The 15,514-nt window shown below is 47.7% G+C and overlaps 1 protein-coding gene across 1 annotated transcript; it reads left to right on the top strand.

Moving 5' to 3' along the window:
- Positions 1-783: 783 nt before the first annotated feature.
- Positions 784-9,882, top strand: CXCL14 (C-X-C motif chemokine ligand 14). Its single transcript, XM_063413512.1, has 4 exons — positions 784-1,772; positions 2,621-2,726; positions 7,130-7,240; positions 8,734-9,882. Exons 1-4 carry the CDS (start codon positions 1,709-1,711, stop codon positions 8,747-8,749), a joined length of 297 nt encoding a protein of 98 aa, XP_063269582.1. The 5' UTR covers positions 784-1,708; the 3' UTR covers positions 8,750-9,882.
- Positions 9,883-15,514: the final 5,632 nt, after the last annotated feature.

Genomic DNA, 15,514 nt, shown 5'->3' with positions numbered 1-15,514 from the left:
AGGGCAGTACGGGCAGGGCAGGCAGTGCGGGCAGTGCTGTCAGGGCAGGCAGGTCGGGCAGGCTGTTCCCGGCGTGTCGGCACGTCCCGCATGGGAGCCCGGGCCAGGAGCAGGAGCAGGAGCACGGCAGCCCCTGCGTGCAGCCTGTGTGTGGTAGCGCTGTGCTCGCAGCCTGCCAACAGCCGGGCCGGGATCGCAGCGCCATGGCCGCTGCCAGGGGAGCCGGCAGGAACGGAGCCATGAGGGAAATTTAGAATGCAAGAGGAGCTGGGAGTGCGTGGCGAGTCCTCCCCAGGCGCTGCCGGGGCTGGCAGGGCGGCCGGTCTCGCCCGGTTCCAATAACGGGGATGGGTGTGCGAGCGGGCAGCGGGGCTGGGAGCGGGGCTGGGAGCGGGGCTGGGAGCGGGATGGGAGCGGGCTGGGAGCGGGATGGGAGCGGGATGGGAGCGGGATGGGAGCGGGGCTGGGAGCGGGATGGGAGCGGGGCTGGGAGCGGGATGGGAGCGGGGCTGGCAGCGGGGCTGGGAGCGGGCTGGGAGCGGGCTGGGAGCGGGGCTGGGAGCGGGACTGGCAGCGGGGCTGGGAGCGGGGCTGGCAGCGGGCTGGGAGCGGGCTGGGAGCGGGATGGGAGCGGGATGGGAGCGGGGCTGGGAGCGGGGCTGGGAACGGGGCTGGGAGCGGGATGGGAGCGGGATGGGAGCGGGGCTGGGAGCGGGGCTGGGAGCGGGGCTGGGAGCGGGGCTGGGAGAGGGCTGGGAGAGGGCTGGGATGAAGCGCGGAGCCGCAGAGGCGTTTGGCTGAGCGTGTTTGGAATACACCGCTGTGAAGGCGATTAGACCCCGCTCCGATCTCCACCCGTTTCATTTAGACAAAAAAATCTGGATTTAAAGATGCTCTTTTAGTTGTTTCTGAAATCAGAAACAGATTCTGCGGGAGAGGAGGAACATGTATTTACATCCATGAAGTTCCTGCGTGTTGCTACCCTGTCCTTCATGGAGCAGAATATCGTTCGGGTGTTCATTAAAACAACGATAAACAGAGCTTATTGCCTGAAGCGTTCCACATGCTAAACCCACCTAAGAACTCTTTTAAGAATATTTTCCCCATTCGATTCACTAAACTTTCGTTTAGATTTAGAAGCCTGCTACCGCTAGAAAAATTAATGTTTAAGTCAGTCTGTGACAAAAGGTGGCACCCCTTCCCAGGTGAGGCTTCTCCAGCTCTTATTTCCAAGGTGCATGGGAATTTCCGCTGAGCGCGGGCACATCCCTGGAGCGCTCACAAGCGGATGGGTTCCCAGCCACCAGCCCCATTCACACAGACACGCACATCGCCCTCCCAGCAGCCCTCCTCTGATGGAGAAAGTCCCAGCTGGGCAGGAGCAGCCGCCCCATCGCCTGCGCTCCCCCGGGATGCTCGGGGCGGGGATGGGGGATGCTCCCCCCGGGGTGCCGGTCCTCCCCTCCCCGCCGGGGCTGAGGAAGCGCAGGGAGCCGCGGAGTCGCTCTGCATATTAATGAGCCGGGAGCGAGGGCAGCGGGGAGCGCTTTAAAGGAGGAGAAGGGAGGCAGAGCGCAGGCAGCGCCGGAGCCGCTCCGCCGTGCCCTCCCTGGTGACACAGCCCCGGGACAGCGGCATCGGGGGCGCCAACCCCGGGCGAGCACACACACCGACCCCCCGAGTCTCCCCGGGTCCCTGCTGCCCCACCATGAAGCTCCTGACAGCAGCTCTGCTCCTGCTCCTCATCGCCATGTGCTTAGCCAGCGCGGAAGGTAAAGTGGCTTATTCTGCTTATTCCCATGTAAATCTTTTTTCCAGTAATTTGTGTGTTTGTGTCTGGCTTGGGTTGAGCTATCCCATGCACAGTGGAAAGGTGTGATGCAGGGAATCTGAGAGTGAGGGAGCTGCAAGTTATTTAAAGGTGAAGTAGAGGTAAAATACAAGGGATAAAGTTGTGTCTTCATTTTTGTCTTCACTGCAAGGCAAAGAGCTCTCGGTGAGGCAGGTCATGCCATGTTCTTCAATATTCAGGAATAGACTCGAGCATCTCCTTTGAAACTGAGGCTGGTTTTCAGGGCAAATGGAGCAGAGCTGGATGTGAGGTGGTGGCACAGTCTGAGTTTTCTGCTGTGCACAAAAACGATGGTTAAAAAATGCTCAGCTTTTGCCTGGCTACGACCACACCACGGCATCCATGCAAGGAGGGATGATTCAAAGTCCTACAAAGTCCAAGTGAGACACGAGTGGATGAGAAAGTAGCCCAGACATGCACTTGCTTGCTCAGTTTAAAGAGAGTTCTGACTCTTTCATTTCCTTTTGTTAAATACAATTATATTTAATCACAGCAGGTGCACTTAAAAAAAATCTGCTATTTACAAACTCCTGGAACATATGTAGTGCTCTAAAACATAATTCCTAGAGAGTCACTACCTTTTTCTGGGATATACCAAAGGAAAAAAAAAATCTCTTTAAGGTCAAGGGCATTAAAAAATTCATCTCTTCCCACCAAGGCTTAAAAGAGCAAACAGAAGTTTTCCTGGATGCACACAGGCTGGAGGGGAAGGGACGCTTGGTATGCAGGAGGCTTTGCAGGCGCATGAGAAAATGCTTTCTCTTGTAGGCGTGAAGTGCAAATGTTCAAGAAAAGGTCCTAAAATAAGATTCTCTAATGTACGGAAGCTGGAAATAAAACCGAGGTACCCATTTTGCGTGGAAGAGATGATTATGTAAGTTTTCCTTCATTTATTGCTTTCCGTTTTCCTGTCAGCTGAACTGCTTCACCTTATCTGCAAGTTCCTTCTTTGTTCTTTGTTTTCCCCATGCCCTGGCATGCTAATTCCTGGGAATAGTAATTTGCTGCAGCAGATGAGAAAAAAAAAAAAAAAAAAAAAAAAGGTGCAATTCTGACCAAAACCCCAGGTATCATTTTTGGATACAATTTTTTTTTAATCAAATAAGTATTTCCAGAATAGGTAGCAGTAAAAAGATTATCATTAGTTAAGTGAAAATAGGGACAAATTTACTCCAAGGTGTCTGGTACAAAACTCAGAACTATTTACTCAAGTTATTTTCAGCATGCAGAATAAACATGAGCTTGACCAAACAGAGTTTGGTCCGTGGTGGTTTCTGCAAGGGAGAGTTACCCCAGCCTGCATTGTACCAGAGGAATCCCCTTCACCTGATGGGGTTACTCAGCCTGTGATAAAATGCTTTTGTCCCAGTGTCCCTGCAAGTCAGGACCAATGCTGCTGTGAAATCTCAAGCTGATGTAGTGGGCAACCCGGCTGAGGCAGGCACAGGGATTTTTTACTGGCTAAAAAAGGAAGTAGATTTTAAATATGGGTGGGTTTGGCTTTTTTCCTGTCCTGTTTGGATATCTTAAGATTCCCCCCACCAAAGCACAATCCAACCAGCAGATGAGGCAGCTGGATTAGAACCAGAAGAGCAGATAATCCAAAAAGACTGCACCAAGCTCCCCTGCCCCACCTAAGAGGGGGGAAAAGGGTCCAAGCCCAGCCACAGCCCAGAACACCAAGGACTGATTTGATTGTGCTCCCCATGGAACATTGGCAGTGGCTCACACCGGGATCTGTGCAGGCTGCACACCACCTCCAGCACCCTGCAATGCCCACAGGGCTGAACCTGCCCACCCACCTGGCACAAACACCACAGGACACACCGCAGACTTCCCTCGTGGAAATGGCTCGCCAGGCTCAGCAGAGGGCTTGTGGAGAAGGAATGGAGAGTCAAGCATCCTTAGGCTTCCCCAGAGCCAGAGCAGCATCACAGTGAGCAATGGAACATCAGACCCACGTCTTTGGAGCTCAAACCCGCTGATGGTGACCTGAATGGAAGAATTCTTGCAGAGCAGCCCTGCCTGAATCAGCTCCTCACAGCTTTTCTCTGTTTGCTTGGACCCTTCAGTAGTAAAATGATGCCATAGAAGGACACCAACTCTTGGCATCCCGCTCCAGTTATTTGCCCAAAAGCAGCTGGTGACCAGGGGGTATGAAATAAATCTCATTAATGTGACTTTTTACTTCCAATCAGAAATCTGGGAAAGCTGGAATGCTGTGTACAGTTGCTTTTCCAGCCTCACAGGGCAGATGTTGAGCAGTACTATTCAAGGCTGAGGGATGTCCAGGGTTTGCAGCAGCTGCTGGGACAGAGCTGTCCCATCACTGTCTCATCACTGGGGGTGTCTGTGGGGCAGGCAGGGCAAACCTGCTGCCATCAGTGCCTCTCCAGCTACCCTGATGCAGCCTGAACTCAGCACTGAAAGCACTGAAATTAATATTCTGGGAACCAATTTATCCGGGAGCCTCTGGACACGGCACAGAGGAGCTAAATTCCTGCAAGTGAGTTTTTGTTGCTGCAGTGATCATCTAAAATGAGTTCTCAAAGCTGCATCCCCTTCTGCCCTCCTTAAAAGCTCTCATATAGCAGAAACATGATAGAAATTATGTTGGCTAGAGAAGCTGTGGGAATAGGGGCAGCAGTTAGGGAGGTTGTGGCCATAACCCCCCAGCAGAGCTGTGCCACAGGGTAAGAGAGAGTTAAACTGAGTCCTCGGTTTAGTCAAAACCTATCAAGATTCACGGTACATCTAGCAGTAATTGTGAGTGTATCTGTCTCCTGGAATGAGGGGAAGCAGCAGAAAGTAGGAGGGAAGTTTAACTCTTTCTGCCTGGGATGTTCTGAAACAACCCCACTCATGTTTTGCCCCATCCCAGAGTGTGGGGGCAGATCAGGCTGAGAGGAGCTGATGGGAAATAGGCTCACAGTGGTGCCTTTCTCCAGGGGCAGTGAAGGCAGAGGGCAGTTCCCACACCAGGCAGGGATGAAAGGAGCAGAGCCAGGATCCCTGAGGTCATGGAAACAGGGTATTTGCAGGCAGAGGGGCAGCCCCTCCATCCCTGCAGATGAGATGTGTGGGGGCACAGGGTGCTGGGGTCACAGGTTGACCCAGGGTGTTTATCCCAGCCCTGGAGCCATGGACATACCGGGGAGAATTTTGGCACAGGGACTCCCAGACATGAGGGTGAAGGCTCCAGCCACTGAGCCCTGGGCAGCAAAGGGACAAATCCCACTGGAGGAATCCTATTGGAGGTGTAAGTTCTGGTGCTTCATCCCTTCTCCATCTCTCTCATCCTCTTCTTGCAGCAAATCCAGGCAACTCCTTCCTCAGGCAGAAGCTCCCACAGCACTCTTAGGCACGTTCCCTTACATTTGTCAGAGCAGCATCCCCAAAAGCAGGTCCAGGTCATCTCAGGGTGCCCAAACACGCTGCCACCCAACCTTGCATCCATCAGGGACTATCTGAGAATGGCAGAGGACCGTGGGGCTGCCTTGGGAACTTTTCTGCTGTCCATCCTCCAGAACCAAAGTAGAAAACCTACATGTGATGTCAAAGCAATGCTCTCAGCCTGAGGAAAGAGCCAGTTCACCTGGGATGCAAACCTGGATCTCTTCCTGCTCAGACTGCAGACTGGTAAATTCAGAGTGTCCTTCGCTGATTCTGGTGAAAATGTAGGGCTTGCAGCATTTCTGAGGTGTTCCTGCTCCTCTTCTCCTGCAATTCAGCTTGTTCATCACTTTCTGGAAATATCCTCTATGGTCTGTCAGAAGAGAAACCCAAGCCAAGGTCTGGATCAGCCAGTGCAGATGGCACAGCTGAGGAGGTGGCTGCTGCATGGAGAAACCTCGCTCTGCCCTCAAATCCCTTAAAACTCTCATCATGCAAAGCCACAGGAAAACTTCCCTTCTGAAGCACACACTGCTCTCAGAGGAGTTGGCTGAGAACACCCTTAGAACAGAGTTAATCCATAGTTTTTAGCACTGACCCTTCCCTTTCTGATGCCTGCAGCCATTAAAGGCTCTTCCACTGCTTGCCCATGCATTGGGGAAAAAATCCACATCCTCTCAGAAAACAACCTGGAAATCACACCCTAACATTTTGTCACCTTAGCTGGAGATGGAGCAGAAAATGGGGAGCAGGGAAAAAGGTTAATTGAATAGAAATCCTACTTGAACACCTTGTAAAACCTTGAAATTGGAATTGTGGTGAGACCCTCAGTTCAGTTCATGCAGGCAGCACGTTTTAATTTGTGAGGCACCAGGAGGGTGAGCTGGGAAAGTCTGCAAGATATTTTGTCTTTCTTTCTGGACCAAACCATAAAAGAAGCCCTTCAGTATACACAGGTATTTCTGGGTTTCTGCCATCACTATACTCTTGTCTCTAGCAGTATTTAATTAATTGCACTATAGGGTTTTAGTTAAACCAATGACTGGGTTTCCCTGTTATGGTATTTCCAGAAAATTATTAATTCTAATACAAATTGTCATTGTGGGTTGGGTTTTGGATGTTGTCTGGGTTTTTTAAATCACAAAATTAATAAAAAAAAGAAAACTGCTCAACTGTGAGCCCCAAAAGTGACGTGATCTTGATGTTTCTGGAAAGCTGTCCTGTTGGGACCCAGCTAAAGATCCCTCATGTCACCTCAGGTGTGGCAGCCTCACTGAGCTCTCCAGAAGGGAACCTCAAATTATGAAAAGACTTTTGCCATGTGTTTTCCTCTCAGCATGCTTGGTCCTGACAATAAGGGGACACCAAGGCAGCAAGGAGGGCAGGATCACGTGGTGATCAGAGGAGGCTGAAGCCCCCAGGGCTGATGCAGAGGCTCAGAGTTTGGCTGTTGGGTACACAAGCACTCTGCCACATGCAAGTATTTAAAATATTACAGAATTAAGGAAAAAAAATAAAATAATCAATGCAGCAGTTCTGATCACTTCTCTTGGATGAAGTACTGTTGAGTGTAATGGAACTCTCTCCTCATGCAACATCCTTGTGGTTGCCTGAATGAGCACTAATTAAATTAATTAGGCTCAAAAGATATGTAACACCTAGGCAGAGCAAACCCACTGATTAAAACCAGTGGGCATGTCTGCATCTGGTACAACCTCAATGCCCTGCACCGAGGGAGAACAGCTGCTCTGACCCTATCCCAGCGAAGCCAAAGTTGGTGCCACAAAGCACAGAGCTGGAAAACCCTGCTGGGAGTGAGCCCAGGCATGAAGTGGGGGCAGGGGGGTCTTCCCATGTCCCTGTGATCTGTCCCTTGCCTTGCAGTGTGACACTCTGGACAAAGGTGAGGGGGGAGCAGCAGCACTGCCTCAACCCCAAGCGCCAGAACACCGTGAGGCTGCTCAAGTGGTACCGAGTATGGAAGGAGAAAGGCAGGTAAGCCCAGCTTGCTGAAGGGGGGAGGACCTTGGAGGCAAGTCAGGCAACCAGCAGCGTTCAGAAGTACCAAAAACAGGAAAATGCACACGCTGGCAAATGCTCCATCCAGCACAGAGGATGTATTTCGTCACCAAAATTACAATTTTAAATGGGTGTTCTTGATATTAATTTTTTCCTGCCGCATGCAATTCTCGCTTCTATTTTGGCATTAGGCTGTTCTGACTATAAATAGTAATTATTTTTGGTTAAAATATTCATCAGCTGACGTTCTCAGTTATTTACATACACTCACCTCCCTTCTACGGGTAAAAATCCAAGACGAAAAGCTAAATTACTTTCACACAGTCACAAGAAAAGCAGTCAGGAGAGATGGAAAGAGGGAGTCCTGTCCCACACCATCTATCACACCACCTCAACATCATCAATACTTGATCATGCAGGTATTTGCCAATTTTAAATAGCATATCATTCCCAGAAAAATGATAATTTTCTGATAAAAATCCCTGACAGCTTCTCCCTTGTAAAGAGGGTTGGTTTTTTCCCTAAGTCATAGACAGACGACAGAGAGCGAGACATGAATTCCTGATGGCCAGTGGTGGTGTTCCCATCTGTAATTAAGGGGAGCAGCCCAACTCCTGCCATGTCTCTATCTATGGCCAAGAAAGAGCCTCCAAGCACAGCACAGGTCCATCAAACCTTCATCTCCCTCATCTGGTGGGGAATTTGCTCCCCCAGAGTGAGCTCAAGTAAGGCCAGGGAGCAGCAGGCTCCTCTCCCAAGGGTGCCAGCACAGCAATCCCCAGCACAGCCCCGGTGGTGCCTCAGCCACAGCAAGCCCCTGGACATCTCCCCAAATTCCTGCCAGCTCCCTGCGTCTGCTTCACAAACACAGCACGTGGGGAAGCCCTGGCTGTTGCATAACCACATCCTTACACTCTTCCCCTTTTTCCTTTTTGTATTTTTTACATAAGGCCGTCATTAACGCGATGAAGGATGCTCAGCCCTGGGCTTGTGCCCTCAGGAAACACACAGACAGACAAGCCCATCAAGTTGTGCTGTCAGGAAATAATTTAGAAAAATGAAATGGAGTAATATTATTGCAAACAACAGATATTGTGAATGTATTGTCCATATACAGCTTACGATAAGTTTCAACATTTGTAAATGAGATTTTCCAGCATTTAAAGCGAATTAGGAGATGTGGATTTCCTCATGTTATTTACCCAGATAATTGTGGTAGAGTGTGTCACTCCCCACATGCCTCTAAGATGTGACAGTGTTGAAGTCCAACACTCCTCCCAGATGCTTTTTGGATATAAGTGACTGCTGAAGTCAACTTACTTTCCAAATTACTCAGTCACAAGCTAAAAATCTGGGGTTTGGGGCTTTCCTATTATGGGGTTGTTTATTATTTATTATTATTGTTATTTGAAATGGAGTTTTTAAATTCCTAGTTTAAACACCGTGCTCTCGGTTCTTCTTTTGTTTAGGGTTTATGAAGAATAAGAGAAAGTGGTACAAGGAATGGAGTGGACTCCCTTGGCTGGCATAGGACTGGGCTCTACAGAAGATTATTTCTCTCTCGCAGACATAAGACACAAATTCTATATTATTATAAAGCACTTTTTACCAAGGGTCAGTTTTTACATTTTATAGCCGTATGCAAAAGGCTTCCAGATTTCACAAGCATCTGCTGCACTTCTGATTTCACAGCCGTCTGCTCTGTACTGAAATTAGGAAAACACGTGCTTTTCATTTTAAAGAAGTTCTTTGGGGAGTTTTTTTGGTTTTAATTATTATTCATTCATACTTCACTATGATTGCAATCGAGCTTTATAAGCTCATTAGGCACACAGGACTGTTTGTGACAGTGTTGTACAGCCAGGGCCCTCACCCCCTGGCAGTGGGAATGCTTTGGGTTGCTCGTGTTTGCAGCCTGCACCTCAGTCAGGCAGAGCAGGGACCACAGATGAGTTTGTTGGGGAAGATGCCACTAAAATGCCGTGGCTGTACCTGCAGAAGTGAGGTCCCTCAGCACCTCCTCAAAGCAGCGTGAGCATCACTTGTGTACCTCTTCTCTAATGGGCTCGGGGTCTTGCTGCAAGGCGAAGCCTCCTGTATCTCCCATTTAACCTCCCATGCATTAGGAAGCATTTCTAGGTCGTTTTTATTACTAAGAAAATGTTTATTTTTTTTTTTTCCGCCTGAAGCACTTACAGAAAGTTTGTGACTTCGGTACTGAGACATCTTAAGCTTCAAGATTATTGTGTATGTTTTCCTAGATTTGTAGCAACAACAAAAAAAGCCTTTAAAAGGTACCTTTTTATGAAAAATATGATAGGGCAAACGTATAAATACCTATGTATGTTTTAGTCACAATACAACATATTCATTATTTTGAATGTAATACTTCAATGTTAAGCAGTGCATTCCTCTTTTTAATATAACAAAACTACCTTTTCATTTGTAAATATGCTATAGGAAGTCTCCCTGTATTATCTCACTGTATAATGTACTGTACTGCTAAATTATCATATGCTATTTAAATGTTTGAAATATTTAGAAAGTTGCATGCAGATTTCATATTTCTTTCTAAGACAAATGAAAAAAAAGTAATAAAAAAAAGGATTTAAAAAAAATTTACAATTGCTTATAAATTTCCTTAAGCCATCAGGGAACTCCTGCCATTCTCAATCACTTGGTAGCTGAATTGGTTTGGGGGAGGGGAAAAACAGTAGATCAGAGAAGCTGATTAGAGACAGGGCATCTTGATTACACTGGAATTAGAAAACATTATTCCAGTACAATTTACTTTCCTTTCTCAATTTAGGATTTGGACTTTAGCCAAACACAGGAATTGTGTGACATAAAGAAGGGCGATGCCATTTGCCTATAAGCACTAGCCTAGTGTTGTGTTAAGTAAACATAAATCAACAACTTCAGGTCATAGAAAACCACGTAAAAAGTGATTTGGACAAGATCTGGGTTTGATTAGGGATGGTCATACAATAAAATCCTGTGAGCCACCACCTCCTCCTCCTGCCCCATTTCTGCCCTTGCACACAGGGGAAGGACTTTGCACCCAACAAGGCTCCTACATCACTCCCAGATAAAAGGAAAGAAACACCTTGGGATGGTAAAGTTGGCAAGAATTTAAACGCATTCAAAGCTCCTGGTGCTCCCTGAGCAGCACCCCTGTGCTTCCTGCCTGCTCCCAGCTGCTCCTGGGATCGGCACAAACTCAGGGACAGCAACCTGACCCTGCAGAACCAGGGCAGTGCCTGGCCTCAGCTCAGGGGTTTCCTTTAGTTCAGACAGACAAAATAGGAAAAAATAAAAAATAAACATACTATACATATATATATATATAACCTAAATTACTGGGATGAGCACCTGGCAGAGCTGGAGGAGAAAGCGGATTTCAAAGTAGTTTACTGTTCTGCAGAAGGATGAAGATCCAGCTTCAGATACCGATGAGTAAAAATCTTGATAAATATCCCAGGGTATTTAAGAAATTCAATCTCTGAGGATATCAACCACTGTTTCTGGCTGAGCATCTGAACTCAATCTCTGGACAAACCCAGACCTGTGACTCTGCTGCCCCTCTCCTTTCTTGAGTCACATTTTACCAAAATGTAGTTTTGATACTAACTAATAACTAACAGCAGTTTTTCCTTGAAAAGATTTGATTTCAACATGCTGGCAGACTTCAAAAAGGTTTCATTTTATTTAGTAACTACTGGGTGATATATTTCCTAGGAAAATGTTGATATGGTTTCATAAGAGGTGGTTAAACTCCACTGGGAATGGTGTGCACAGCTCTGGCTGCCCAAGCAGAGGACTCACTGACTCATATCTCACAGGGCAGAGCATGTACAAAAACCAGCATCAACAAAAACTAAGCACAGAGGAAATCAATTGCATTTTTTTCCACTTGCCAGAATGGGAGACAAAAAAAAAATCACAAACCACTTAAAAAATTTGCTTGTTTCAATACTTGTATTTCCTTAAAGCTAAAATCTTTTGAAAAAAGCAACCCTCAGTAACAAGAATTAAAAACCTAAAGAAAACTGACTCTGAGCTGGTTTTCTCAAGCCTGTAAACTTGCATCTCCAGGCAGGGTTGTTAATCTTCCAGGAACAAGAGGAGAACCCCTTGCTGTCCCTGACATGCAGTTGTAAAGGGAAATACTGGATCACACACAAAGCATCAGCCACTTTCCCTCAGACTGAAACATCTCTGCTAAAACATTTAAATAAATATAATATACATATGTATATGTAGGTACTTTCTCCACTGAGATTTGGCAGCATTTGTAAGGTTTGGGTTTGTTTTCCCCAGCAGATTTCAGGTTGTGAAGCAGCAGGAGACCCTTCAGTGCAGCCTCCCTCACACGCAGACCGTACATTTGTGCTCTGAGATTGAAAATTAAACCTCTCAAGTATGGTCTGAGCACACACCAGCCAGCCATGTCTGCTCCCCAGTTACCAATTTACCTTCCCAAGGGATTGAACATTTGCAGGGTAAGCAGCAGCCTTGCATCATCCTGGGGTACAGGAGCAGGACACACAGACCCCACAGGAGCTTTCCAGTGCTGCACCACAAGCGTGTGAACCCATCCCAGAGCCTCCAAAGAGGAGAGCAGGCAGCTGCAAATCTGCTCCCTGGCACTCTGCAGGAGCACCAAGCCCTGCACAGGAGACCTGCCCACACACCCCACCCTTCCCCTGGGCACTGGGTACCCACAGGCTGCACCCATTCCAAACCAGAGCTATTAGATTTTATGTTAATAAAGGCACAGGGCTCACCCAAGCAGCTGCACTGAGAGGACACAACAGCAGGGAGACCTGCCTGCCTTTTCAGTGAGAGCACTACGTGGGATTAGTAATGTTACACAGAGCCTTTCACCACTTGCTTTTCACTTGTTCATATATGGTCTAGGTCAGCAATGGCCAAAAATGTTTATTAAGAAAGGATGGCTGCTTGGTGCTCTGTGTGACATGGCTCTCAGCAGGTCCTGCTGTGCCCCAGCTCCCACAGGCTCCCTAAATCAAGGCACGAGGCCACACCAGATTTTTACACACATGAGGACCCCTCCTGACCACGTCCATGTGGTGGAAGTGCTGGTTCCACTGCAGCAAAGTTTTATCAGGGCTGTGGGAGCATGCGTGGGGATCGATGGTAAAGTCATTGCTGGGGCTGGGGGTTTGCACTGGCCACCCCTGAGACCCGAGTGGGAAGCCAAAGGCAGAGTTACAGCAACACAAAAGTTCTCTGAGCTAATTCAACAGCAGAGCTGTGTCCCTTCCAGGCCCATATTTGGAACAAATGTGAATAAAAAACCTCTCTCCCCAGGATTTGCCATCCCACTGGGATGTAGAGCCAGGGAGCTGTGCCTGTTCAAGGGTAAAGGGCCTCTGTGCACCCTGACATCACTCTACAGGTTTTATATGAGCACAGACAGAGGGTTCTTGCACTCTCCAAAACACACTTCCCCTAAAGTCAAATGAAGCTTCAGTCACATTTGGGGGATTTTTCCTCCAAAGCTAGTTTTCAAAACTGAAGCACTGAAATCCAGATGTGCCCAGCATCTGAAGACCTCAATTATCCCTGGTTGTTTCAGCACCTTTGGGGAAAGATAAAATGGTTTGGGCTGAGTTTGGGCTTGAGATCCAGGAGGATGGACAGTCCTTCTTGAAAGTCCTGACTGCTCCAAGGTCCTGGCTTCTGTAGATCTTCCATGCCTGGCACTCGTGCTGGGATTTGTTGTTGAGTTTGTTTCCTTCAGTGGATTGGGGTGTGCATGACCACAACTGGAAATACAGGTATTTTTGAGGATTGCTGTTTGTAGTGCTCACCAACTCTGTGTTTGCTCCACCAGAAACTCTGTGTCTGTTAGTCACTGATTTCCCTCTGATCCTAAACCACAAAGAGCCAAGTGTTTCTTGGAAATTCCTTGGTTTGCCTAGAAAGGCTGCACCCCATGAGCCTGCAGATATCCTTGTAAGCAGCACACATTTCTGGCAAAGATCCCCTCTAATTCCTTTACTCAGAATAGCAACAGGGATTGCCATTGCCTGAGACAGTGGGTGCAGCTGCATTTGCAGACTGACCACTGGTGCTTGTAGATATCTATACACACCTTACAGAAATATGAATTGTTTTCAAAATCCTGGGCATCCAGGCAACTTGGAAAACCTCACAAAACTTTTGGCTGTGCTTTCTGACAACACATACCTGCATCTCCATGGAATATGCCTGCAAAGCATATTTGAACTACAATTTCATAGAGAGAATGCTGAACATCTGCATTAAATGGGGTCACCATCCTTTTTACCTTCCAAGGCTTTCCCTTGGGCCACCACCTCTGCTATCCAGCACTCCAGCAACAGCCCCTGAGTCATGCCAGAAGTATTAAAGTATTTCATATCCAGTACAGTACAGACACAGAAGTTGGATTTTGAGCATTTCTATGAGCCAGCACTCCTTGAGGCAAAGCCCATTGAGATCAAAAGGATGGTTGGGAGGCCCCAGCAGCCTGGGACTCAGGCCTCTTCCTTTCTCTCACCAGCACTTTGGTGTCCAGCAGCTCCTTGGCCAGGGCCATCAAACCCCAGCCCAGATGATTGTTCTAAAGGAGCAGTGGGGAAAGCAGGGCTGAAAGGACATCTAGTGGCAACCAAAAACCTTCTCAGTCAGCCAAGGGACACCTCTCCGGCTGTCTGCATTATAAATCAGTTTGGAGCCTGCTCATGGTGCTGCTGTTGCTGTGAGTGCTCTTCCCCAGCTCTGCAAGAAAAGCCTCAGCTATTGCATTTGGTTTGGGAAACACCTCCAAAACAAATTAAAAAAAAAAAAAAAAAAAAAAAAAAAAAAAAGAAAATAAATAAAAAAGGCAAAGCAGCTGTGGTTTTGGGAAGCCTGCTCAGAGGCTCACACAGTCATATTATCCTGTCAATTTGGAGCTTGTACACTAAGGGAAAAGAAAACACCTGTCTGCTCTGTTGAGAGGAGCCACATCCATCACCAGCATGGGAAACTGGATTGCAGCACAACTCAAGGCAGACTCATTCCCAAAACACCTGCCCCAAATCCTTTAAAAACACCAAGCATTTCTGATCAGTACAGTTTTCTCACACAGAGGTTCTCCCCCCTGCCACCTGCTCTCCAGCCAGCCCAGGAGCCCGTGTGGTTGCCACCCTGGTGTTGCACTGGCCTCCTGTCCTCAGATAGGTCCCTTTGAGCTCCCAGCAGCAAAACCCACACATGCACAAAGTCACCTTCGGTGCCTGAAGTGGAGAGCTCCCTTTTGCTGGGTACCAGCACAGCAAAGCCAAGATCCCTGGAGGAAGTGCCTGGTGGGATGTAAGTGGCACAGGAGTTTATTCTCTGCACACCCAGCCACAGGTCGCGTTTCTGGTCCTTCCACCGACCTCTGAATCCTCAGATTCCCTTTGATTTTTGTCTCTTCTTCTGCCTGTTTGTGTCACCAGCTCTCTGGGCTGCTCTGACGACACACGTGGAGGGCATCCAGCCCACCAGGAGCTGCTCCCTGCCAGGGGCACACGGGAGGGAGCAGGGACGTGACACGAAGTGACAGCAAAGGAGGCAGGCAGCCAAGGCCTGCAGAATTACCACGCCTGTGTTTTTGGTTTTCCTCCTGCACGATAAAAGAGGTTAGTGAATTCCTCTTGAATGGGTCTCAGAACCTCCTCAAAGGAAAAAAAAAAGAAAGAATCCTGTTCATGTTCACTTAAGACTGACAATTACAGGAATAATTATGATTTATTCCCATCATAAATCTCGGAGGAAGAAAAGGATTTTGAGGTTTGCAAGATTTGCTGGATGACAAAAGGAAAACACTGCTCTAATTGCCCTTCTTTGTTGTGTTTAATTAAGGATTCTGAAGCAACTGATCTCAGGGGTTTTTTTTCATGGTTAGAAACCTGCAAGGAAAAGAAAATCTTTCTGCAGAGGCACCAATCAAAGCTTTGTTGGGTTACTAGGCACTAAGTGTGCTACATCTGAACACTCAGGACACCCAGAAAAAGAAGCTTATTAAAGGAAAAGAAATGCTACAACAGCCTTCTTTCCACCACCACCCCCCCACTTCCAGTAGGCCTTGGCAATTTTGAGCTCACTTCTAATCCCAGAAGAAATGTCTTTTGTCTTTACCCCTCAGCATTTTTACCTCATTATTGACCACTCAATTGTGTTGTAAAGAAACACTTTTCCATTTCTATTACCTTCATAATTCCACTATTTACATAT

Source organism: Prinia subflava, chromosome 16 (assembly GCF_021018805.1).
Source record: "Prinia subflava isolate CZ2003 ecotype Zambia chromosome 16, Cam_Psub_1.2, whole genome shotgun sequence".
NCBI classification, from domain to species: Eukaryota; Metazoa; Chordata; class Aves; order Passeriformes; family Cisticolidae; genus Prinia; species Prinia subflava.
This window is presented reverse-complemented; position numbering and strand designations above follow the sequence as displayed.

Excerpts from the sequence above, each read along its gene's own strand:
- CXCL14 (XM_063413512.1), top strand. The coding sequence starts at position 1,709 with ATGAAGCTCCTGACAGCAGCTCTGCTCCTGCTCCTCATCGCCATGTGC. Across the intron at positions 1,773-2,620 it reads GTGCTTAGCCAGCGCGGAAG|GCGTGAAGTGCAAATGTTCA; the intron begins GTAAAGTGGCTT and ends TTTCTCTTGTAG. Across the intron at positions 2,727-7,129 it reads TGCGTGGAAGAGATGATTAT|TGTGACACTCTGGACAAAGG; the intron begins GTAAGTTTTCCT and ends CTTGCCTTGCAG.